Source organism: Papio anubis, chromosome 6, assembly GCF_008728515.1.
Source record: "Papio anubis isolate 15944 chromosome 6, Panubis1.0, whole genome shotgun sequence".
In the NCBI taxonomy this organism is placed as follows: domain Eukaryota; kingdom Metazoa; phylum Chordata; class Mammalia; order Primates; family Cercopithecidae; genus Papio; species Papio anubis.
In genome coordinates this window covers 119,121,431-119,147,734 of record NC_044981.1, presented here as the reverse complement: position 1 = coordinate 119,147,734, position 26,304 = coordinate 119,121,431, and the positions used below count along the sequence as shown (strand labels likewise).

Below are 26,304 nucleotides of genomic sequence, written 5' to 3'. Positions count from 1 at the left end.
ATTGAAGAAAGAAAAACATTTTTATAAATGTAGCGTAGCCTAAGCATACAGTATTTATAAAGTCTGTAGTGTTCAATAATGTCCTAGGCCTTCACATTCACTCGCCATTCACTCACTAACTCACCCAGAGCAACTTCCAGTCCTGTAAGCTCCATTCACAGTAAGTGCCCTGTATAGGTGCACCATTTATTTTACAGTATATTTACTGTACCTTTTCTATGTTTCCGTATGTTTAGATACACAAATACCACTGTGTTACTATTGCCCACAGTATTCAGTAACATGCTGAATATGTCTGTAGCCTAGGAGCAATAGTCTATACCATACACATTAGGTGTGTAGTAGGCTATGCCATCTAGGATTTTGTAAATATATTCTATGATGTTGGCATAAAAAAAATTGACTAGCAATGCATTTGCCAGAAAATATCCCCATCGTTAAGTGATACATAACTATATAGTCATGTTGGGGGATATGGTTTCAACATAAAATTTTCAGTTCAGTCCATAATACCACCAATTCCTTGCTACTCTAACATGAAAAAATTTGCACCTCTGAGTCACACATGGAAACAAATCAATGTGAAGAGACTTTAATGGCAAAGTGCACTGGAGAGTTAAAATGGTAATTTAAGAAAAAATTTAGTGGGAAAAAGGGAAAGAGCTGAATTGCCAAAATAATTTTCTTATCCAATTTTACATTTGCTTTCTCCATGTGCTATAATTATAGACACCCGATAGTTCCTAGTCTTAGACATAACTTGCAGCATCAGCCACTCTGCTGCACTTTAGATCACATTAGTTAGTGCTAGAGCCCAGCCCCATTTACATGGCATCTGACGAATGGTTAGCTGCGGCAGTTCTACCATAATGCCATTTTGCTCCAAAGAAATCCAGTTAAGTGGCTGTCCATGGCCCAGTAGTTTCACCTGAAATTAAAAACATACATGCAAATGTTTCCAAATTTATCTCTTTATCTCACCCACTTTCTATTGGGAAGGACTCATTAGTAGTTCAAAAAAATATATAGACGAGATTCATTTTTACCTTTATTTAGTGATTCACAATCACTCTTCATCCAATTAAGTATATGTATCTTGCCTCTATATTCTTGCTTCTGTTTTACTCTCAAGAGGGAAATAAAAGTGTGCAGGGGTTGGGGAAGGAGAATTTTCAAGGGTGAATGGAGTGTCAGAGTGGAGAAAATGCTAAAGAGAGGATCAGGAGCAGAAAATGGTTCTGAAACAAGAGTCTGCCCAAGTATCTACTCAGTGTTCCCCAGATTTTCTAATAACCTCCACTAATCAATAATACATATATTTGATCAATTATTACTGTAATTATTTTATAACCTTAGTCTTACTATACTAAGCAAATTCAAATAAGTTCTCTACATATTCTAGGGTTATTTTGAACCAAAACCTTTGCTTCTTAGGTGGATCAATATGAAAACAAAACCCAGGAGCTTTTAAATAATGATGTTAATTGGCACCAAAAAGAACATAGATAAAATAAAAATATAATCAGTGTCATACCTGGTCTACTAAGCTGTAATTAAACATTAGATTTGAACTCATCTTCTTTCTGCCTCATCAACCACACGTATTAGCAATGAAATGCAGAAAGGTGATGCAAGGAGAGCCATATGGACAATTCACCTCCAAAGGGATAATTTATTTTAAAAAAAAAAGTTATAAAATATATCAGAATGAACTCAATGCCAGATGTGGTGGTTACAACAGTTAGATTAATCTCTAACTTTCTCCAAAATGTTTTATAAACATAAAATAGTAGAGTCATGACATCTTGTATTCAGATACGTTCTGGGGTGGGGTGTCAGGGAAAGCATCCGAATTCTAATTTTATGAGAAGAATCATTTTGTATGCATGCAATGAACTTGAACAACATAGAATGACTGTAAAGAATAATGTCTATTTTACAGTGATATGCATAGAGATACTGTAGCTGCTTTATCAGCTTAGTTTTCTGGGAAACAAAAAGTTTCAAAGATTTTGACCAAACACTGTCATTGGTGAAATTCATTTTATTTTATTTTATTTTATTTTATTTTATTTTATTTTATTTTATTTTATTTTATTTTATTTTTTCAGAGACAGGCTGAAGTGGTACACTGATAGCTCACTGTAGTCTTGACTTACTGGGTTCAAGCAATCCTCCTGCCTGAGCCTCCTGAGTAACTAGGACTACAGGTGCGTGCCACCATGCCCAGCTAGCTTTTAAAAAAAATTTTGTAAAGAGGGGTCTTGCTATGTTGCCCAGGTTAGTCTCAAACTTCTGGCCTCAAGACATCCTCCTGCCTCAGCTTCCCAAAGTGCTGGAATTACAGTGTGAGCCTCACTGCTTGGCTGGAGCTCATTTATAATTACTTTTATGAGGTATAAGAGAAACAGATATAAGGCTCCCCTTAAAGTTAAAAGTTATGTTTGCATCAAGATATTCTAATCAGCAATTTAAAGGAACAAGATAAAGTTCCCTCTTACCTCTGTTGCCCCCAGAATAGCTTTGGGCTGGCCAAGGAACAGCTGTCCTGATGTGGGCCATTTAAGAAAAATGGCATATACCAATTTTTCTTTAGGCTTGAATGTGTACCTGGTTAAAAGAAAAAGATAAAAAGCGTAGTAACAAGTTACATCCCATGTTTCTCATTATTTATGGATCAGGAACGATCTGGAATTTTTTTACAGAGATACTTCCACAGTGTCGCCATTAATAGAAGGGAGGGAAAAATAGCCCCATGTTGGTATAAAAAAGCACCTTCCTCCCCCAAGACCAAAAGGAAGTTCTTGGAAGACAAAGATTTTGCTGAGATAGCATTCCTCTTCATCAGACTGCTCTCATGGATCTGAAAAGGGGAGGCAGATGAGCTAAGGGGGCAGGATGCAAGAGCTTCATGGCTTTTCATGTGTTATTCAAATTTTTATATCCATTCATTCAACAAGACAAGATATGCATGTGTCAATTCTGTGCCTAGTACTGTGCTCAGTGTTAGGGTTACAATAAAAAACAAAACACACATAGTTCTTACGGAGCTTAGACTAGAGTGGGGAAGGCAAACACTAAATAATCACATAAATAATATGAAAGTGTGAGTTCTGATAAGCACTATGAAAGAAAAGGAAATTGAGAGATTGTAACAAAAGGATCTCTTTAGATTAGAACATCAGAAAGAAGCCTCACCAAGAACGTGACATTTAATCTGAGACTTAAAGGAGGATGAATGGGAACAAAGAAGAAGGTAAGGGAAGTAGGCTGTAGACAAAAAAAAAAAAAAAATGGAATTCATTCATTTATTCAACTACTCAACAAATACTTATTGAAATCTTAAAATGCTAGACACTGTTTTAGAGCAATATACAGCATTGAACAAAGTCCTTGTCCTCATGGGGCTTACATTCCAGTGGGAGAAATTAGAATGAACAAATATGTCAGGTGTTGATTAAATGCTATGAAGAAAACAAACCAGGTAAGAAGAACAGGGCATGCTAGGTAGGAAAGGAGGGGCCTGGGAGTGTTATTTTAAGTAGAATAGTCAGGGAAGACCTCTTAGAGGTGGCATGGAAGAGAACCATGGGAGCGCCATAGGAGTGCCACAGGAGAGTCTGGGGAAAGCCTTCAGACAGAATGTCAAGTGCAGGAGCCCCAGTGCAAGTGTGCTCTGCCTGTTGATGCAATAGCAAGGAAGGCAGAGTGGCTGAAGGAGAGGAAGTGGGGGAGGGTGATGGCAGATAAGATCAAAGAGGCGATAAGGAGCCAGATTTTGTAGGCCCTTGTAAGCATCTATGGGACCTGGCCTTCTCTCTGAGACTGGAAGCCATTGGAGAAATGTGAGCATGGGAGTGGCATTATTATTTAAAAGTATACTCTAATTGCTTTGTGGTGAATAGGTTAAAGGGTAGAAATAGAGACCTGTTAAGAAGCTACTGAAATAATCCAGACAGGGACAAGACGATGGAAACTAAAAGGATGAGGGGTGCCACAGAGAGGATGAGAAGTGGTCAGATTCTGAATATATTTCAAAGATAGAGGATGATATCTGCTAATGAGTTGCCTGTGACTATAAAAGAAAGGGAAACTAAGGGTTTCAAGGTTTTGGGCCTGACAACCACCTAAAGGATGAAGCTACTGTTAACTGAGATGGGAAAGACCATGGGTGGAGCTAGTTGATAGCAAAATTTGAAAACTCAGGACTTCAGTTTTGGATGTACAGGTCTAAGATGCTATGCATCCAAGTGGAAATATTGAGTAGGAACTTAATGAGGCTGGAGTTCAGAAAGAGGCCTGCACTGGAAATAGAAATGTGGAGGTCATCAATATGGCATTTAAAGCCATGAAAATGGATAAGATCACCTGGGACATTAAGATAAACGCAGTGTCTCATGCCTGTAATCCCAGCACTTTGGGAAGCTGAGGAAAGTAGATCACCTGAGGTCCAGGAGTTCGAGACCAGCCTGGCCAAACATGGTGAAATCCTGTCTCTACTAAAATTACAAAAAAATTAGCCAGGCATGGTGGCAGGCACTTGTAATCCCAGCTACTCGGGAGGCTGAGGCAGGAGAATAGCTTGAACCTGGGAGACAGAGGTTGCAGTGAGCCGAGATCACACCAGTGCCCTCAAAAAAAAATAAATAAATAAATAAAAAAAAAAGAAGAATAGAAATCTGTGTGGAGTGAGCCAAAAGATTTAGAGGTTGGAAAAATGAGATGAAATCAGGAGAGGAACTAACTAACAAGGAAGAGCCAACAGGTACAATGAACACCAGGAGAGACAGTGATCAACTGAGGCAGACCCTGCCAGTAAGTTAAGAAAATGAGCATTGGGGACTCATCACTGGAATTGGAAAGGCAGAGGTTATTGTGGGCCTTGAGAAGAGCAATCTTGGAGTGTGGGGGTGGAAGCTCGACCAGAGTGGGTTCAAGAGAAAAACTGTAGCAAGGAATTGGAGATAGCAAGTGAAAATTCTTTCAACATGTTTTACTACAAAGGAAAGGAGAGAAATGGGAAGGTAGCTAGAAATACAAGTGAAATTGAGTGAAAGGGGAGAATTGCTATAACAATCCTTGGGTGGATGATTTGCAATGGGATCAGGACACAAGGGTTGACCTTAAAACCAAAGGTGAGATAATTCTACATTGTATGTGTCTGGGTGCGTGTGTGTGTGAGTTTCCATAGTTACAGTTAGCTGTCCAGGAGCAGGCATAGAATAAGTAGATCTTAATTTAAAGTTGATGTTCTGTCAAGTGAGTATGGCAGAGGGAGCGAGAGTTCAGGAGTTGGGTATATGCAATAGATTAGTTACAGTGACGGGCCACAGAATCTGTTCTGGATAAGGAAAAAGACAGACAGAGAAAAGATGATAGGATTAAAAGATAGTGTAATCCCTGGATTATAGATCCCTTTGGAAGTCAAAGTGCTGTGTGGAGTGAGCCAAAATATAAGAAGTCGTAGGTAGACGGCAGAATGCTTCAAACTGGAGCCCTGGAAGGGGTGCAGTTATTGGTAATGCAAAGTCTAAAGTATGATTATAAAAGAAAGGGAAGTTAAGGACACCAAGGCTTTTGGCCTGACAACCACCTAAAGGATAAAGCTGCCATTAACTGAGATAGGGAAGACCGTGGGTGGAGCTAGTCTACAGCAAAATTTTAAAACTCAGGACTTCAGCTGTGGACATACAGGTCTAAGATGCTATGCATCCAAGTGGAAGTGTTGAGTAAGAAGTTCTACTTTGCATTACCAATATGACCTTGTATATTGATAATGCAAAGGAACAGGTAACAAAGGTCAAGCAGACAAGATCCCTAGAAGACAGGAAGTGCAGGTAATTAGAACTGTGAATAGAAATTAAAATCACTAAGAATTATGTGAAGAGTAGTTCTGGGGACAGGGACAGCAAGCCAGGGCTACTCTCTCGAAGGATTTAAAGGGTTGACCTGGGAGTCTGTAGGTGACTGCAAGAAGATGGGCATGATGAACCTGGGGGGAAGAAGGCTCCTACGGTGAGGAGGGAGAGCAGGAACACTCAGCGTCGGGGAAGTTGGTAGGAGCCAGACTCACAACTTTATAAGCCACATTAAATATTTAGCTTTTATGTTTATTTATTGAAATAAACACAATGGAATAATGGTTAATGATTGTGAAGTCCTAAATCAGATGCCCTCGTATTCAAATGTCAGTACAGAAGCAAATTCCAAAACCAGATTTGCACTATCCTCTGTTACATGAGAGCTTGGTATTGAGTTCTCATTATGGCTCCTCCCAGATCAACATTTTAAAACTCCACAATTATTTGCTCTGTCCAGATTGCCTTACTTCATTTTATTCAATGGGTTAATGTTTTAAGTCATAAGTCAAGTAGATTGAAGAACAATTAGTCTAATTTTTCGGTTCCTATTTGATCAGGCAACTGAAAGTGAATTTTTAGAACTTCACCAATACTCCTCTTATTTTATATATGTTAAGAAACCGTATCAGAAACTGTCATATTTGTGGAATCTGATTCAGGAACTCACTGACACACAGAACCTCCCCAAACTCAGAGAGAAGCATCTTCCCAGAACCCTCCCTATTTTGACTCATTTTTAATCTAACATTTTCTCTGCCTTTGGGTACCTTTGTTTGCAAATTTCATGGGATGCAACATCTGCAAAAGTTAGAATTTACGGAACTGATTAAACAGTAGTCTCTGTTTTAGACTAACCATTCGCATTTTTTCATTGGTCTGAACGGCTTACAATTTTTCTAAAAGCTGAGTACTTTCAGCCAAGATTTGTCCACCACTGGGAGATACCTAGAAATGATGTAAGCTTAATCTGATAAACAATAAACGTTCAAAAACATGCAAATTCTTCCTCTTCTCTTCATATTAGAGTAAGCTAAGTTTGGAAAGTGCTTTGTATATGTAAGAATTCATCCAATTTCTCTTTTTATCCTACTCTTCTTTATATGTGTGATAAATTTTAAATCTCTTCCTTTATAAAAGAGTACTTGGTAACAAGAATGACTTACCACACATCTGGGGTGACAGTGTCATTCTGGGATCGCCAGGTATGGGTTTCATAAATAGCTTCTCCATTGACTTTTAGCCAGGACCCCATTTGCCTCAGTCTCTCCTCAAAAACTACAGAAATGGTGCCATCTAGTGTGGGCCCAATATTCATCAAAAGATTTCCTCCACATGAAACTGTTTCTACAAGTTGCTAAAAAATTAAGAATAAATGTTTTTAGATAAATAAAATAATTCCATATTTAATGTGCTAATATGTTGCATTTATATATTTATACATGTATATATGGTCACTACCTAGAAGAACAAACACAGGATAGAACAATGTCCTATATTTATAGGCCATTGAGCTACATAAGAAATAAATCCTATATGATCACACTATTAAGAATATTATGTTAATAGTCACCAGACATTTTACTGTACCTTCACTAATTCTCCAATTGTAAGATAGTCAGAGATTCCAGCTTCCCTCCTATAGCCCCAGGACAGTTTGTCTATTGTCATGCAGTTTTCCCATTTATGTGGCAAAAGATGTCCTGGGTTATAACGATCACTGCAGGTATAGAAGCCACCGTGCTTACAGATGCTACCAGCTCCCCAACGATCATTGGTGACTACTGTGTCCCGAACTGGGCTGAAATGAAACATACAGTTTTTTAAAACAAAAAGTATAAGCTTTTTATACAAAAGAAATGTCACTGAAAAGACTTGTAATTGAAATAGAATTCTGAAAAGGGACCATGGCATAGTACAGTGGAAAGTCCATGGTTTTGAAGTCAAACAGACCTGGGTTGATTGGAGTTCTGACTTTGTCACTTTCTAGCTCCCAGACCTAGAGCAAGTTACCTGACTCCTCTGACTAATGAATTTCCTCATCTATGATTAGAACAAAAATAAGTTATGTAAAACATTTAGCCTGGTACCCAGCACATATAGCACTCATAAGAGTATTATGATTATTTTAAGCTCCATTCCATATTGTAAATGATAGCCGAAACTGAATTTATACCCAAGACACTTTTCAATGATTCAGTGATCTCATACATGTAGTCTAGCCTTTCTCTTTCTCTTACCATTGTGCCTAATATTGAAAAATCTCAGAAAATTCAACCGTTGATGTCATGTGAAATATCCCCACAACGTTACTTATCATAGCACGTGGCACATTTTAGAGGGAAATCCACACCACATAGAGGGGACAGTTTTGAGTCACAAATTGAAGTGATGGCTCCCCATCTTTTCCCTTGGAAGGAGTACCTGGACACATTGCTGTTTTCAGTATCAAGAGTTCTTCAGAATATTTGTATTTGTGCCCTTTGTGGGCCCAGGAAGTGCAAGCAGAAGGTTGCCTGACTTAATAGCACAATACCCAGTGCTTTCTAGTATACATGCAAATTTTGTCCATATAGGTTAAGCCTAATGGAGGAGTTTAATCAGAACTCCCTGTTCTAATAGGGCAGCCTTGAACATAGCAGGAAGCAATAGGAAAAAACTGGAGAAAGGGAAAATGCTGCTGATGAAGGAAAAGAGGAGACAAACAAGGGTGACATTGGCTGGGCAGCAATGATGACCAAAAGGTAAGAGGATAAAAAGAAGCAGTCAGAGGGATTCGGAAGCACATAACTGGAAATAGTGATGAAGAAACAGAGTTGTCCCAGAACAGAGGCCATAAAGGACCAGGGTAGGAAAGAAAAAGGGGGGACCCACAAAATTAACATCTTCAAAGTTCCTGATCCTGTGATTTTTAGTCTGATCTCAAAATCAGACCACTGAGTTGTATTTTACTCCTGATTTATTTACCCTTGATTATGTTGAGTAAATACTAATATATCTAATACGTATTATTTAAAATGATTTTCTCCCCCCATGCCACCAATGACTTAAAATGAAATATTTCAAGAGGTGAAGGAATGAAAATGTTAGAAATATATTAGGAATATGGAGGGTAACTGCAGCAATCTCATAGCATACACACCTTTCATTATATAGCCAGGCCAAGAAGCCTGTGCTGTTCCAGTATTGATCTGGCGCTCCTCCATCACCATCCGACCACAGAACCTCAGGCTGATAGTTGTTCACTAACTCGTAGAGCTCTGGCAATGTCTTAGAAACTGGAAATTGCCGCTTATGGAATGAAGTGGATTCATCCTCAAGGAAGAGCGGATGAAACCATTCAAAAAGGGAATAGTACAGTCCAAAACGCAGGTCAGTTCTGTTCCTAATGGCTACCTCAAGTTCCTTGACAATGTCCCTCTTGGGCCCCTCATCTATGGCATTCCAGTTCCATGAATACTCTGAACCCCACAAGGTAAAACCTAGAAAATTATAGTGAAAACCCTTGTAAGCATGTCTATTTTAGTAAATTTCAACCCACACAAATGCCCAAACAAATCACATAGTACATGCGATGTATAAATACCTGCTCCTACAAATGACTGTTTTATGGCCAGTTTCTCATGGCATATATCGTGCTTTTATATGAGAAGTGAAAATTTAAACAAGGTGAGACTGAGGTTTTTAAAAGCAACTTTCGGGGTTTATCACTGTATGGTCTGATCTATTTCCAGTATTTTCCCTCTTAGATTGTAAGGTCCTTGAGGGATCTCATCATGTCTACAGTGCTCCCTGCTATGTCTTCAGCCAACTGCTAGCACAAGGTATAGCACAAAATAAACAATCAACAATAGCAGCCCACAACTAAAATGGGAACATATACATGTACCATGCTAAATGATGACTACTACTATTTATTATGAAGATCCTGAGATGCACTCCTGCAAGATTCTTAGTGTCTTCTAAACCAAAGTTTGAATTCTACTGCTTAGTTTTAGGATTGTTTATTCTATTATAGTGTGATTCTTAGAACACTGGTGATCCATGTATAGCAAATCTCTTTTAGCCTGATTATTTATTTAACCAGAGGGGCAAAAAAACCCTACTATTTCCCAATAGTTCTATACTTTAAAATATACTCACCACATGTAATGTCATCCTACTATAAAATCATAAGCTTGGATTTTCCTCTTTAATAAAATTACTCAAAAGCAAATAGTCTACCAACTATTTTCTTATCTTATAGATAAGAAAAACAATATATACTTTTATACAAACACTTAGAAGTGGTTCGTTTTTAACAGGAATTTGCATTTAGATTACTGGTTGTTCTATATAAAAATGTTAGAAGAGATATATAAACTGAAATACTTAAAACATAATAAATATGAAAGCCTCAAAAATTTTATCAGTGCCTAGAGACTTAACTACATTGTTACTATTCCACTAAAATCTAAAATAATTTTTAAGAATAGACATTTATAAGGTACATTTGGTGAAACATTTTACTCTTGATAAATTAGAACAAGTCTAAGATTGACTCATACTTCAGATTTTTTTTTTTTTTTTTTTTTTTTTTGAGACAGGTTCTGGCTCTGTCACCCAGGCTGGAGTTCAGTGGTGTGACCTTGGTTCACTGCATCCTCAACCTCCTGGGTTCAAGTGTTCCTCCCACCTCAACATCTCCAGTAGCTAGGATTACAGGTGTACTCTACCACGCCCAGCTAATTTTGTCTAATTTTTCAGAGACAGGGTCTCACTTTGCTGCCTAGGCTGGTCTCAAACTCCTGACCTCAAGCAATCCTCCTTCCTTGGCCTCCCAAAGTGTTGGGATTATAGATGTGAGCCACTGCACCTAGCCTTAGATTCATTTTAATAAGCTTTTAAAAACAGCTCACTCTTGTTCCTGTCATGTCTATGGTAAGCTTCAGAGCAGTGTTGATATCTAAAGTCATATTCAAAATTATTCAACTTGACAGGCCCTAATGTCAGACAGTACTAAAACCACATGAGTCTTCATTTGAATATCACCACCATAAGCTCACACAGCGATACTCCTTCCTGAGCTTAGTATGCATTTTCCATAAGCAATGAAAACATCTGACAACATGGGTCCCAGAAAATGTATAAATGTGGGCTACATCATCTCTCCTCACAGTTTGATTAATAATTTTTATTAAATAAACTCACTATGTATTGTTTTGTGCCATACAGCTTGGGAAAGTTCCTAGACATCAGGAAATCAGCATGTTCTCAAGCAAATACACTTGATAGACATTCATCTCAGCAGGAGAAATATCTACAGGAGAAAATCATGAAGCTACCAGAATGTGGCCAAAGGGAAAATATCCTATGATCATTCCAGATTTTTTGTGTTGGTTCTCCTCTCCTATTCCCATCCCATCCCTGGAGAAAACAATAAGGCAAAGTTTCTTTTTTTTTGAGACAGGATCTCGCTCTGCCACCTAGACTAGAGTGTAGTGGCCCTATCTCCGCTCACTACAGCCTCAAGCAGTCCTCCAACCTAAGCCTCCCGAGTAGCTGGGACTACAGAGACACACCACCATGCTAATTTTTTAGTTTTGTTTGTTTGTTTGTTTGTTTGTTTTTGTAGAGACAGGGTCTCATTATGTTGCCCAGGCTGGTCTCAAACCCCTAGGCTCAAATGATACTCCTTCCTCGGCCTCCCAAAGTTTTGGGATTACAGGCATGAGCGACCACTCCAGTGCAAATTTTTTTATACCAAGGCAAAGATGATCATGCAAAAGAAACTAATGAATTAACAAGCAAGTGGAACAAAAACAATTTGTTAATGCTTCCCTGGCCTTACAAATACTGCAGTGGTAATGGGTGGAATCCATTCTATTAAAATAGGACTGCTGTGTGGGGGTTTAGATATTCTTCTACCACCTCTGATTATTCTGGGAACCATTACAGTTCCACAATCCTTTTCCCTCCAGGTGATCTGGGTCACTTTCATCATTATCAGTTCATCCACTATTTGCACAATTTGGTCATCTAAGAGTTGGCTAAAAGTGCAGCCAGGTGTGCCGTAATGATGCAAGACTCTAGCAGTATAACCCCCATGATGCATTCACAGGATGCATTACAGAGAAAGGGAAGGAAAGTGCAATTCCAATGATGAACTTTGACTTGCAACCCACACTCCCTTCAACAAACAGCTTTACGTAAATCTTGGAAATATTGTTCAAAATACATGTGCCAAAATGTGACCATCTTTCCTCTGTTATGTGGAGGGTATTATCCTTTCTGTATTCCTAACATCTCTCAATTTGGGTTGAAAGTGCAGTCCCTTAGTTATCAACAAGTGCCAGTCACCACTTATGGTTGCGCCCAAGAGAAAATTAGACCTTGCTTTAGTTTTTTCTTCCAAAAAAAATAATTTTTCATTTCTTAACCATTGTCAGCAATTTCCATACGCTGCATTGACTTACCTTCATGATGTTTGGAAGTTAAGACAATGTATTTGGCACCAGAGGCCTGAAAAATATCTGCCCACTGGTTGGCATTAAAAAATTTTGCTGTAAATAGTGGTCCAAAATCTTCATATTTGAAACTAGGAGGGTAATTATCTTTCATAAATTCCACATACTTCGGTATCTTTTCCTTCTGCCAATACCACCTAAGGGGAGGAAAGGAAAGAGTGCATAAACAGCACATACACACACATTTAAAAGAACTGCTCCAGCTCCCCTTACCATTTACCCATCACGTAGATACAGTAGGACCCAGATTCTCTTTCTCACTTCCCCCTTAGTTTGACTTGGCTTTAAAGAAAGCTTATGCAAACTAAAACCCCCTCTCATTTTCCACCTATCTCCCTGTGATATCCACTCAGCCCATAAACTAGAGCATTCTAGGCAACTCAGCTACCCATTCTCTCTCTTTTTTTTTTAAGACAGGGTCTCACTCTGTCACTCAGGTTGGAATGCAGTGGTGGAATCATGGCTCACTGCAACCTCGACCTCTTGGGCTCAAGCGATCCTCTCGCCTTAGCCTCCTGAGTAGCTGGGACCATAGGCACGTGCTACCACACCTGGCTATTTTTTTTTTCTTTGTAGAGATGTGGTTTCCATATGTTGCCCAGGCTGGTCTTAAACTCCTGGGCTCAAGCAATCTTCCTGCTTCAGCCTCCCGAAGTGTTAGGATTACAGGCATGAGTTACCATGCCCAGCCCCATTCTCTTTTAATACTTCACTTTTAAATCACAACATGTAGTATGTGTCTTTACACATTGTCCTTTGTAACATAAGCGACTAGGGCTTCTAAAAGGAAGACTACATGCTTAAAACATAACATGCGTCTATTATATTCAGTAGTAGAGAACACTTTGGAGGCACAGGACAGACAGGGAGGCAAAAGTAAAATTAAGAAGATGCTGTTATTTTAATAAATGGACTCAACCTTCAATAATTACTTGCTATATGCATTCATTCTAAGCAATGGTATATTGACCCTAAACTGTGTAAGCAAGACTTCATGAGGAAAAACACATCTACACATTTTAGATAAACACAGCAATAACTATCCCCATGAAATAGATGCAACCCCCATTTCTGACCCACCTCCTGCTTTTTCTATCACTATTTCTTTCATATGAGTACTTCTACAGGATAAGCAAATCCATAATCAGCACTGTATTTCCCAAGATGATCAGGAGACTCTTTCTGCTAAGAAGACATAATTGAAGGGCATACTATGTGGCAGACACGTTTGCCTGCCCAAAAGTCATATTTACCTAATTCCCAGCTTCCACTACAGCTACGACAGGGATGTGAGATCCACGCTGGCCAAGGGAACTTGAGGGAAAGTCACACTTCGAGGACTGTGGAAATGGTTTCCCTCCTAATGAAAAGACACACTGGCCTTCCTGCCTTTGGCCAAGGTTGTGTGAAGTTATGGTGCCTGGCTGCCATCCTGTGACCATGAAGGAACAAGTCCCCAGGCTGAGGATGACAGAAAGAGCCTATGTCTTTGACTTCATCAGTGAACCAACTACCTCTAAATTTCCTGTTATGTGAGATAATAAGCCCCTATCATTACACCTTTTACTTGGGTTTAAAATCCTTGAAGCGTTTTTATTATTTATTTATTTATTATTGATTAATTGATTGGTTGAGACAGGCGTTGCTCTATCACCCAGGTTGGAGTGCAGTGGCATGATCATACCTCACCACAGCCTTGAAATCCTGGGCTCAAGCAATCCTCCCACCTCACCCTCCTGAGTAGCTGGGACTACGGACATTACCTTTTAAACTGAACTGCAAAAGAGAAACTGTGACATTCAGAAAGTTGAACAAGAATAAGGAATTTCTCCTAGCATCATCTAATTTGAACCTGCACTCTCCCCTACAGTCAGGACTCGAATTTCATGCTGAGAGATTAAAAGAGGCACTTATGGTAAAGAGTCCATCATTTATATTTGGTTTTTAATAGACATTTAGAACAGTCACACATACTCGTCTGTACTGTTGATTCCCCAGAAGTCAACTTGAGAGTGAGGAGCAGAGGATACAAAGGGAAACTACAGATGATTAAAGAATCTTTCACAGGGTTAATGCATTTCCAGATCATCAGGAATGTGTTCTCTATTTTGTTTAGTATGAGAAGTATCTTTATTGTTCTAGGTCAAAACAATCATGGGTTTGTTTGTAGAAAATGAAGTTACTCATAGCAAAGAATAAAATGACTCAAAACTAGCTGTTTTATTTTGGCATAGTACTAGTCTCAGTTAACAAATATCAAATCCTCTACTGGCAGCAATATATCTTCACCTAATCTTCATGGTTGAACAAAATGACAATATAAGATACAATTTAGGGGGAAGAAAGTGTGTTAATTATGTACCACACTAATTTAAAACATTTCCAAAATAAAATCAAGATTCATTATAGCCCAAAACATGCAAATAAAGATTTGTAACATCTTTCTGAAGTAGCTATGTTTTGGCATAAGAAGAAAGAGTCTCTGTTTTATAAGTTGAATTATTTAAAGTATATGAATAATTCTCCATAGCTTACCCATTTTTATTTTTTACATAAACTGACCTAACAATAAGAAAGGTTACTGGTTCCAGGTAGTCTATCTCTTTGTAATGAAAGGGTTAAAATATGCTATTCTGGCATATTATTAAAGGTAAAGAAAGTCAAAAAATAGCAGGTGCATGAAGAGCACTTTGACCTCTGTGCTGTTTCTTAGGACAGAAGATGAAATTTCAGTATGAAAGGCACTCTATACTGGAAGGAAAGGCAACATCCTAAGCTTCAAAGACAAGAAGTCGAATACTGTAAAGACCTTGCTAAAATTCATTTTTTAAGCCCCCCCACACAATTTAATCCTACAATGTCAATTAAATTCTTGGACCCAGCAGAGATCGTAACAGAATGGAGGTGTAATTTTTCTACCCCTACAGTAGAGCATGGTACAGTGTATACTATGTAATGTTAATATAATTTGTAGTTCATACTCTGTATTGTGTCTACTAAATATAGTATGTTAATTTGGATGTATACTATTTATGTAGTACATAGTTGATTCAAATAAATACTGACTGTTTAATGATTCCCTTATTTTACTTAAGAATATATTATGTGTCCCAAAGTCCTGGAATTACAGGCATGAGCCACCGCGGATCACCTGAGGTCAGGAGTTTGAGACCAGCCTGGCCAACATGTTGAAACCCCGTCTCTACTAAAAAATACAAAAAATTAGCCAGGCATGGTGGTGTGCGCCTGTAGTCCCAGCTACTCGGGAGGCTGAGGCACCAGAATGGTTTGAACCCGGGCAGCAAAGGTTGCAGTGAGCCGAGATGGTACCACTGCAGTCCAGCCTGGGCGACAGAGTGAGACTACATCTCAGAAAACAACAACAAAGAGTATATTATGTGTATGTATCTATATATGCACACAAAATATTTCTATTTTGAAGAACTTAATACTTGTTGCATTTAGTTAGAAAAAACATGTGCAACAGTTTAAGAAATTACATGCACATTTTCACATAGATCTCAAAGTAAAATCTAAAGCACAGATTTTTGTGTAGCACCTTTCATACGGCAAACGATAATTGGGTTGTGTTAAGAGTACCATTCTAGAACCTCTTTAAAAAGTTCCTAGAGCCACACATGGTTAACATGTTAACATTAAGTAGCCAATGGTGTTCAATGAACTCGTTTCACATACTCATGACTATGCTTTAACCATAACTTCATGGCAGAACGACTGTAAATTGGCAGGGAGCAGCAGAGCAACCACGGGCCATTGTGCCTGAGTCACCCCTCGTGGGATGCCCCTGCACAAACTGATGGATGTCTGTAGTAGCTCGATGTTGTAGTGTCATAACTACAGCTTAAAATGCGCAACTATGAAGAAGTTGAGGAGTCAAGTGTGTCTGAAAACTCTTACAGTCACACGGAAGAAAAATTCTCTGTTCATCAGCAGAAGAACTTAGGAAAGAAACCACATATTCGATACCCGGAAGTGCGAAACGCAGGTAAAGCAGTGGGAGGTGAAACCGACGAGGGTGCAGGCAGCACCAGGCGGCGAACCTGGCCCGCTGGGTGGTGGCTGGAGGCTGCGGGTGGGGACAAAAGCGTGACAGAGGAGTCAGAAAGGAGCGCACTCACCAGAACCACTCACTACCGAAGCTGGGTACGGAAAACACGCCCCAGTGGATGAAGATGCCGAACTTGGCCTGGTCAAACCACGCGGGCAGCTGGCGGGCGTCCAGGGACTCCCAGGTGGGGTCGAAGCGCATGGAGCTGTGGGCAGGGCTCGGCGGCGGCTGCAGCAGCAGCAACAGCAGCAGCGGGAGCGCGAGCCCGCGGAGCTTCCGGGGCCGCATGTCCCCGCGCAGGCCGGCTGTCCTCTCTGCAGGCTCCCGCGGCCTCGCGAGCGCTGTTCTTCCGTTTCTGCTGCTGAGTATGCCGCGCCGCTGTCACCTGACCAAGCCGGTCTTGGAAACCGGCCACCCTTCCCCCTCAGGGGCGGGAGTGGCCACTCTCCCGGGCGTTCCGAATGACCCCAGGAGGGCTGCATCGCTCAGCATAACTAAGGAGGCCAGCATTACCCCAAAGCCAGCTGCGACGGCTTTGCTAAGGCTCTATTCGCTTTGAGGGGAAATATGAGTCTGAGTCAGGGCCCTGTGACCAGCGCCTCTGCCCTCAAGGAGGCACGACCTTGCCCAAGAAACTGCCCAAGAGGACAACGCCACCAGCCCGCCCTGGTGGCTGCTCCACACGTCCGAAGCGTGGATGAGAAGGTCAAGGCAGGAACCTCAGCCGGGTCTCGCCATAATGAAACATGGAAAGCAACCTAGATCGTTCTCAGCCTCTGTATCAGCTCCCAAGATCCTGCATGTTAGAACTGTGGCTGTCAACCTTGAATTTGTATCAGATGAAATTCCAAGAGCTTCAGATTCAGCAGTTAGGGTGCGGCCCAAGAATTTGCGTTTCTACCCAGTTCCTAGAAGATTCTGATGTTGGGCTGGGCGCAGTGGCTCACGCCTGTAATTCCAGCACTTTGGGAGGCCGAGGCGGGCGGACCACGAGGTAAGGAGATCGCGACCATCCTGGCTAACATGGTGAAACCCCGTCTCTACTAAAAATACAAAAAATTAGCCGGGCATGGTGGCCGGCGCCTGTGATCCCAGCTACTCCGGAGGCTGAGGCAGGAGAATCGCTTGAACCTGGGAGGCGGAGGTTGCAGTGAGCCGAGATGGTGCCACTGCACTCCAGCCTAGGCTACAGAGTGAGACTCCGTCTAAAAAAAAAAAAAAAAAAGAAAAGAAAAAGAAAAAAATTCTGATGTTGCTGGCTGGTGGGCCAAACTTTCCTGAGAACCACTGCATTAAACAAGGAGATGATGTGAGACAGGTGAAACCAGTGGAATGAATGTTTAAGAAACCTCCAAGCTTAGAGAAAAAAGCCAGCAATTTGGAATGATTGATCAAAAGGACATTTGGGAAGTTTATCTCCTCCACCTCTGTTTTTTTTTTTTTTTTTTTTTTTTTGAGAGTCTTGCTCTGTTGCCCAGGCGGGATTGCAGTAGCATGATCTAGGCTCACTTCAGCCTCTGCCTTCCGGGTCCAAGAATTATCCTGCCTCAGCCTCCCAGGTAGCTGGGACTACAGGCATGTGCCACTACGCCATACTAAATTTTGATTTTTTTTTTTTCTTTTTCAGTAGAGACAGGGTTTCACCATGTTGGACAAGCTGGTCTCAAACTCTTGACCTCAGGTGATCTGCCCACCTCAGCCTCCCAAAGTGCTAGAATTACAGGCATGAGCCACCAAGTCCAGCCTCTCCTCCACCTCTTAAGTGCTTTCAAAGTAAAGCCACAATCCTCAACTGCTTCTGCCCACATGAAATTGTTACCCTTCAATGAGCCAATTCAAATGCTACCTCTTCTGTGAAGGTTTCTGCCACCACCCTCCCCTCCCAGAATGTTGTACTTTCCCTGATCTGCTTGATAACACCTCCTTCCAAGCACAGATAGGATTTCGCGCATCCTCCAGTAGCTAGGTGGTACAGGTCTGATTTCCCATCAGACTGTGAGCTTTTTGACGGCATTCATAATGACCTTCTTTTCTGTAGTGCCTACATTTACAGCAGAAAAGCTGCACTCAAAATGTTTGTTGAAGCTCTCCAGTGAACTGGGGTTCTAATTATTGAGTGAAGAACTTGACACTAAGTGGTTGTTGCCCGCATTATCCCATCCCATCTCTGCAGAGAGATGAGAGCAGCAGAGGGCGCTGTCACTGCAGGTGTAGGGGCATTTTTCCTCTTGATGACATGCCAGCTGGCCCCCTGGGGCCACAGCTCCACCATAAGGGTTCCCAGTTTTGTTTGTTTTTTTTACAATGAGGGTGTTCTAGAAGAAAGGGCTCAACGAATCCACTGAGCATGGATTACCAATTGCAATAGCTCCAGTTTGTGATAAAGATGACAATTTTCTTTCTTTTTCTTTTTCTTTTTTTTTTTGAGACAGAGTCTCGCTCTGTTGCCCAGGCCGGAGTGCAGTGTCACAGTGTTGACTCACTGCAACCTCCACCCCCTGGGATTCAAGCAATTCTCGTGTCTCAGCCTCCCAAGTAGCTGGAATTACAGGCATCAATCTCCAGCTAACTTTTGTATTTTCAGTAGAGACGGACTTTCACCATGTTGGCAAGGCTGGTTTTGAACCCCTGATCTCAAGTCATCCTCCTGCCTCAGCCTCTCAAAATGCTGGGATTACAGGCATGAGCCACTGTGCCTGGAATGACAATTTTTATTATCAAGTTTGTGAAACCCAGAATGATCTAGGGCCTCGGTAGCCACTGAACCCTGGGGCACCCTTGAACAAAAACATGGGCTTCTCAGCCACTATGCCTTGACATCCTCTCTAATCAGAAGTTTGTGTAATAAGTACAAAAGACAATTTTCACAGTGACAATGATACTGTGAACTGTCAAAGGGAGAGTAGACACGACTGTGGTGACAATGCAGCAGCAGCAGGACCCTGTCCTCTCACAAGTGGGCATCCTTTCCCCATGTGAACCCCACATAGCAGAAACGCCCATCTCCTGAAGTCCTTTTATCATGTTATGAATTATTTACACTTCCATATATTTCAGTTAAAGAGTGGTAATCAGATCTGCATGGATGCCACTTGGGTCATCTGTCATTTCACTTGAAGGCAAAGAAATGTTTTTAACTGGTAAGTACAACCTTATCATAAAAGTCTATTTTCTGTAAGAAATACTGAAAATATGTTGAAAACCTCCCTTAGTGCCCTTCAGGACACATAAGAATCCTAGTATACCAGGTTGGGAACTATTGCTATAGGATTTGAAAGGAATAGCAAACAGTATTATCTGGAAGTGAAGAGGAAAAAGAGATTCTACTTAAAAACATTTGTGAAATGACTGAAAGAAATAAATCTATGAAGTTGTTTAGAACATGGTCCTTTATGGAAAGACCTGCCTGCTGTAGATTCCATTCACATTTTATATATTTGTAATGCCTTACAAAGCTAGTCTTTGCACTTGAAGCTACTGCTAATTGAGCAATAGAATCATACCTCATAAGGCTTAAACTGTATTTAAATATTTTGATAGGGGATCCAGAAATCTGAGTAAAACCCTGGGTTCTGCAGGTGCACATGGCTCACATATAAGGCATTTGAAGGACTTATGGTCTTGATGGGGAACACTGTCAACTCTGATTCTGTTTGTCTGAGGTTACTTAGGGTACAAGATGAAGACATGGTTCCTTCTAGAACCACCATGGCCAGCAGCCGCATGTTGGGCAGCTGCTGATACTCAGGGTGCCCGGGCAGGAGAGGGTGAGAGGCCAGCCCTGGTCAAATTCCTTGCTGCTGCCAGAGGAAGCAGTCTTGCCATGTGTGTCCACATGGATATGATTAGCTGCTGAGGTGGAGTTGATATCTGAGCGAGGCTCTCGAGGACACATTCTGGATAGATCTCCATATGGGAGTTGGATGACTGCCACCAGCCAGTCTTGGCAGTCCCCAGAATTCTTCTGAAGTGGACAGTGGAAGAAGTGAAACATTGCCTGGCAGCTGGCATCAGTGCAGTCTCTGGATATGCAGAAGAAAAGGTTCAAAAGGAACTGAACCCAATCCAGTCTTTATATGGTAAATATCCCAGCTTCACGGTAGAAGAGCAGGCATGGCGGAAATAAAAGAAAACTCGACTTTTTCAGCCCAGGGGACTGGGAAGAGAAACAGAGAGGAATAAAGGGAGGAGGCCCTGGGATTCAGCAGAGAGGGAAGAGCCGCCAGGCTGTGGCCCCACTCCAGCCTCTGCCATAGAGCTGTGTAATCCTGGGGAAGGCATTGAACCTCTTTGTGCCTCAGTTTCTTCACCTATTAAATGTGAATGATAATTGTACATCTTCCTCCTAGGTGTGTCGTGAGAATTAAATCATGCGAAGTCCACGTCAAGCCTAGTCTACCTGTGAACCAGTATTACCGTGTGTGTGCTAGATCAATTCAGGGGAGCCTATGGGAAGGAGCATTTCTGTCCTGATTCCCATTTAGTCTGAAGTCCTAAATGAGAATCAGGACATCTGTCCTGATTAGGACTCAGGCTAACTGGCAAGTGTAGCAAGGTACAGTCATTTTAGACAGATGGAGAGGCTGCTTTTTAGCTTTCCTGGGGTGACCTTGATATTCGAGTGACACAAACAGGACCCAGAATTAGCCAAGAACCTAACAGGAAATCTGCCCTGAGTGGTTCTCTGTGGCCAGGGCCTCCTGTGCCAAGGACCTGGGGTTCACAGCCATTCCTCAGAGGACTCTTGCCTGTCTGTGGAAACTGAGTGGGGAGGCAGGAGCCCAATACAGACCAGATCTTGAATTAGAGCAGCTTCAGGCTTCATCTGGGAACAACGAAAGAACCGGTGTCAGCACTCCAGGACTAGAGGAGGCAGGGATGGCGTGTTCCTTCGCAGAACCTGGAGAACCCCTCAGGACCCCCGCCCCTACTCCATGCCACCTTAGAGAGCAGCAGGGGAGGGGGAGGCATCTGCAATATTAAGCGTTGTTACCCAAAGAACAGCCTACATATTTGCTGAAGATGCTGTTTAATTGACAAGATTTGACTATGTTTAATGCAGGTAGAATATTTAAATTTGATCACCAACCACCCAGGGTGTGCATGGGGGAGAGGAGCATGCTGTCTGCTGAGGCAAGCAGGGTGACTAGAAACAAAAAAAAATGGCCACTTTTTCTCTGCACCGGGGTCATCAGTGGCAGGTAATTTAATGACCCTAGTATGCAGCTAAGCATCAGAACACGTGATACATTTGCCTTCTACTTCTCTCCTTCCCAATGTCTTCAGGGAAAAATGAATGATCTAATGAGTGGCTGTGCATGGAGGCCCAGTTCAGGGAGATGAGGTCTCAGTCACACGTCGAGTCTCCTTTCCAGTGGCCCTTATGGCTGAGGGAGACAGTGTCCCCTGGGCTGCACCAGTTAGAAGAAAAGGTGAAGTTTTCACAACCCTGGTTAGAAGTGGGAGGGAAGAGGTCAAGTCCTCAAGAGGAAGAGGAAGCAAAAAAGGAAAGAAGGAACTGAAAGAACTGAGATAGGGCTGGGAAAGAGGGAGAAAGGAGATGAAAGAAAGAAGAAAGAAGGAAGAGGGAAAGAAGGAAGAAAGGAAGGAAGGGAGGGAGGAGAGAGAGGAAGGAAGGAAGGAAGGAAGGAAGGAAGGAAGGAAGGAAGGAAGAGAGAGAGAGAGAGAGAGAAAGAAAGAGAAAGAAAGAGGAAGTGGGGGGGGGAGAGAGAGAGAGAGAGAGAGAGGACATCAGAGAATGGAGCTGGGAAAAAAAAAAAAAGATTCAAACACGAAGAAATTCAAAACCAAGAGTGTCCCAAAACTAGAATAAAAAAGAAACTAAAACACAAAGACAAACCATAAGCAAGAATAATGAATAAAGACAAGAGAAGAGGGAAGAGGAGGAAGTATCAAAAGAAGATGCTAAAATAAACCCCCAAACCAAAGCAATATGAGAAGCATTAGGCTGAGCTCATCACAGCAGGCATGCCAGCAGGGGCACAGGGGAGGGGACAGCGAAGGAGGAACCAAGGAGGGACTGGCAAAGGTGAGCACGAGCAAGTGCAGGAAATCTGTTGGGGAGGTGATGGGCAAGGGCTGAAGAACAAGTGGGGAAGAAGATATGGATGAAAAAGAGAGTGAAGAGGAGTCCTCCTGAAATAAGGAACCGAAATAATGACGAATGAATGAATGAATGCAGTGTTTTCATTCACATAATAACCAGAGTCTAGGCAGCTTTCCTCAGTTTAGCAGGATGGTGAAAAATCTGGGCCCTACACTACTTAGCAAATTATTCATGGGTGCACACACTTTTGTGGGGTAGAACCCACATAGAAAGGTTATCTAGTGCTGAGATGTCCTTTCTCAATCATCAGTCTGCCCTTGCCATACACTATTCTGATGGTGTATGATGTATTCTGTATGTATAGGTAAGTATTCTGTATGTATATGTATGTATTCTGATGATGTATGATGTATTCTGATGGTGTATATATGTTGTAAAGTCACACTGGTGTTTTGATTCTTTCATTTCACTGTCGAGTGAAGCCTCTGATGCAGAGGAGCAGGTTGAGAACTGCCAGACTGTGCTGTGACTTTCCTGGGCCCTGGGCACCTTTGCCTTCATGGATCTTTTATTCCTCCATTTAAAAAAAAGTCATAGAGGTATATTCCACAACAATGTTGGTAAACAGGTGAATGGATGAATATTACATATGAAAACATTTTCTTTGACTTGCAAGGTTTTGTTTTCTCCTTCAGATTTTAGATGGAATTAAAATATTTGTGTGGGTCTCTACAAGTATTGCCAGCACTGCACCTGCCACACCTGATGGATAAGTCAGCTCGGGAGAACTTAGAGATACAGAGTAATAACCACTAAAAATATACAAAGAGATTCGATTAAATATTTGTATCAATGTGAGCCAAGGTAGGTACATTAAAATAGCAATGATTGGATGCAGTGATCACGGAAATTTCATGATTCAAGGCAAAGGTAGTTTCTTTAGGGTGCTGGCATATACTTACTGAGTTTAGTGCTTACTATATGCTAGGCTGTTCTGAATAATATATATATATATATATATATATGCTTTTATTAAGTCCTCATAAGGTACATTCAAGTATATAAAGTACCTCCAAATATACTTTTATTATTCTCAATCTACAGATAAGGACAAGAAGCACAGAGAGTTAAATAACTTGCTAAATAGTGTAGGGCCCAGGTTTTTAACCATCCTGCTAAACTGATGAAAGCCGCCTAGACTCTGGTTATTATGTGAATGAAAACACTATATTCATTCATTCATTGATCATTATTTCAGTTCCTTATTTCAGTTATTAATTACCAATTCACTTTGTGTATGTGAGAAACAGGTCTCGCTCTGTCACCCAGGCTGGAGTGCAGTGGTGCAATTTCAGCTCACTGCAACCTCTGCCTCCCGGGCTCAAGAGATCTTGCCATCTCAGCCTCCGAAGTAGCTGGGACTACAGATGTGTGCCACCATGCCAAGCTAATTTTTGTAGAGACGAGGTTACGCCATGTTTGCCAGGCTGGTCTCCAACTCCTGAACTCAACCAATTCTCCCACTGCGGCCTCCCAAGGTGATTACAGGCGTAAGTCACGACACCCCACTTGTTAATTACATCTTCATTTCAGTAGGTTGAAGTATATTTATTCAGCCTTTGCTCTGTGTCAAGTACTGATCTGAGCTCAGCAGTTGCAATGGCAGGAACACAGACCCGGCCCTATTCCTTATATGGCTGACTCTCTAGTGGGAAATATGGACATTAAACAAATGACCACCTAAATATAACACTGCGAACTGGACTTCATGGCATGAACCATGGAATGATATCAAAGCGCTGGGATCCCAATCTAATCTGGGCATCAGAGAAAGCTTCCCTGAGGAATTAAAATTTGGATGAGATCTCAATAATTAGTTAATGTATTAGGCAAACAGTGGGAGCAAGCATGTTCCAGGCAGAGGCCAACAACATGGGTCAGGTGCACAGGACATAAACTGAGCCATCAAGAAGCTTCCAATGTGAAAAGAGAATAAACCCATAGAGACAAGCAATGAAGTGCTGCCGTGAGACAGATGTGTGGAGCATTTGAACAATGGGAGAGAAAGTGCTGGTAGGAGAGAGGTGGTGTTCAAGTCAATGAAAGCAATGAACGATGAGATCTGTAAGGAAAACTAGAAAAGCCAAGAGGCAGGCAGAGGATCTTATCCATTTTAGAGCCCTGGAGGCTATTTACTGGAGTAGCTGAAGATAGCACTGTGGACACAGACTAAAAAGGAAGAAACTGCTGTGAGCTCCATGTGAGGCTTCATAGATGAGACCTATGGAGCCATCCAAGATCATATCCTGACACAGTGGTCAAAATAAAGAAGCAAGTGTGAGCAGTGGTGAGAAAAAAAAAAAAAAAAAGACAAACTTAACATTTGCTTTATACAAATATATTACATTCTGAAAAAAATAGTGCCCTTCATAAATGTTTAGTACTAAAAGAATTCAGTATTAAGAAGGCAAGCAAATTATACTAAAAACACTACCATGGTTAAGCTGATAGAAATGAAATACACTGGTTAGTTCAATTATGTCTGCACATCTAACTTTTCTACTAGAATGTCTCCAATTACTCATTGAAGTCCTATATTCAAATCAAAATCTCTAATTTGATGGCATTTTTCTTTGGCAGAAAGAAACACCAGAAACATAAATGGCATATTTACATTTAATTGCAGCTTGAGTAAAAATAATAGTATCTAGAAAGATAATTTTTAAATAAATGGTGATCGATTTTTGGCAAATACGCATTGGTTATCACAGAAGGAGAAGTGAGCAAAGGAAATATGTGTGAAACTTATGTAAACTAACACAATCACATGCCTTTTGGGGTTACTAAAGGTTCAGAAATAAAACTTACAGAAATAAAGAAAAAGAAAAGAAAAGCCATGCCCTGCAGACTGGTCCCAAGCTAGAGACACCTTTTTCCAATTGTCCAAAGAATCCCTTTGGCAGGCTGTTTAATACACATGACTCCAATCTCTTGAAATCTCTAGATGGAGGCCACATCCCATTGCCTTAAAAAACACCCTCTGTATCCATGGATGTTGATACTTGAGAACTTAGCAGAAAGAACTTGATTCATTCTGTGAAGATCAGGAAAGCTCATATTATTATCTGACTACAGAACTGCTCAATGTTCATTCCAAAAAAGTAAGACTCCCTTAAATATCTGCATAAGATTCATTCTCTGTGTTTTATTTTCCTAATTTTCTCCAAAGAAGATGTGTTACTTTTATTAATAAAATATTAAAATGTAAACCATGGAATCAGGGAAGGAAAATGGCAGATAGGAGGCAGGACTAAATTGCAGCTCACACTCAGAGGGACAGAGCAGCATGTGGAGACTCATATTGTGGATTTTTGCTCCAGAACTACTGCAGGATTATACCAAGAAAGCCAAGAGAATCCACAGACCCCCTGAAGGAAGCAGATTGCTCCTGCAGGACCCAGGAGACAGCCCAAATACTACACAGCAAGAAGGTGCAATCTATGAATCAGAAAGTGGGTCCTCACCAGACACTAAATCAGCTGGTGTCTTGACCTTGGACTTCCCAGCCTCCAGAACTGCCAGAAGTAAGTTTCTATTTGTTATTAGTTAAAAAAAATATGTAAGCCATGTAGATTATTCATCAGCATGTGAAGCAAAATGGAGTCATAAAAATGAAACATTCATTACAATTTTTTGAAAACTGCTATTTGTTTTGTTTTGTTTTGTTTTTGAGACTAGGTCGCTGTGTTGCCCAGGCTGGAGTGCAGTGGCTGTTCACAGGTGTGATCATGGCATGCTGCATCT

The 26,304-nt window shown here is 41.0% G+C and overlaps 2 protein-coding genes and 2 long non-coding RNA genes across 4 annotated transcripts in view; 3 read left to right on the top strand and 1 right to left on the bottom strand.

Moving 5' to 3' along the window:
- PEX3 (peroxisomal biogenesis factor 3) overlaps positions 1-12,407 on the top strand; it is a 56,494-nt gene extending 44,087 nt beyond the window's left edge. Inside the window, exon 10 of the mRNA XM_017958265.3 lies at positions 11,073-12,407. Coding sequence (XP_017813754.1) covers positions 11,073-11,214 — 142 coding nt within the window. The 3' untranslated portion in view covers positions 11,215-12,407. The remainder of the gene's footprint in view (positions 1-11,072) is intronic.
- On the bottom strand, positions 567-17,124 carry FUCA2 (alpha-L-fucosidase 2). Its single transcript, XM_003898094.5, has 7 exons — positions 16,504-17,124; positions 12,314-12,501; positions 9,001-9,340; positions 7,449-7,659; positions 7,025-7,215; positions 2,502-2,610; positions 567-928 (listed from the first exon to the last, which is right to left on the bottom strand). The coding sequence occupies exons 1-7, from the start codon at positions 16,719-16,721 to the stop codon at positions 788-790; spliced, it is 1,398 nt and encodes a 465-aa protein (XP_003898143.1). The 5' UTR covers positions 16,722-17,124; the 3' UTR covers positions 567-787.
- Positions 12,966-15,437, top strand: LOC110743152. Its single transcript, XR_002521738.2, has 2 exons — positions 12,966-13,896; positions 14,023-15,437. It is a non-coding gene; the product is annotated as an uncharacterized LOC110743152 (long non-coding RNA).
- A 26-nt stretch (positions 17,125-17,150) lies between the features above and the next one.
- Positions 17,151-26,001, top strand: LOC108585567. The gene is made up of 3 exons (XR_001902100.3): positions 17,151-17,427; positions 19,491-19,573; positions 25,881-26,001. It is a non-coding gene; the product is annotated as an uncharacterized LOC108585567 (long non-coding RNA).
- The last annotated feature ends 303 nt before the right edge of the window (positions 26,002-26,304 follow it).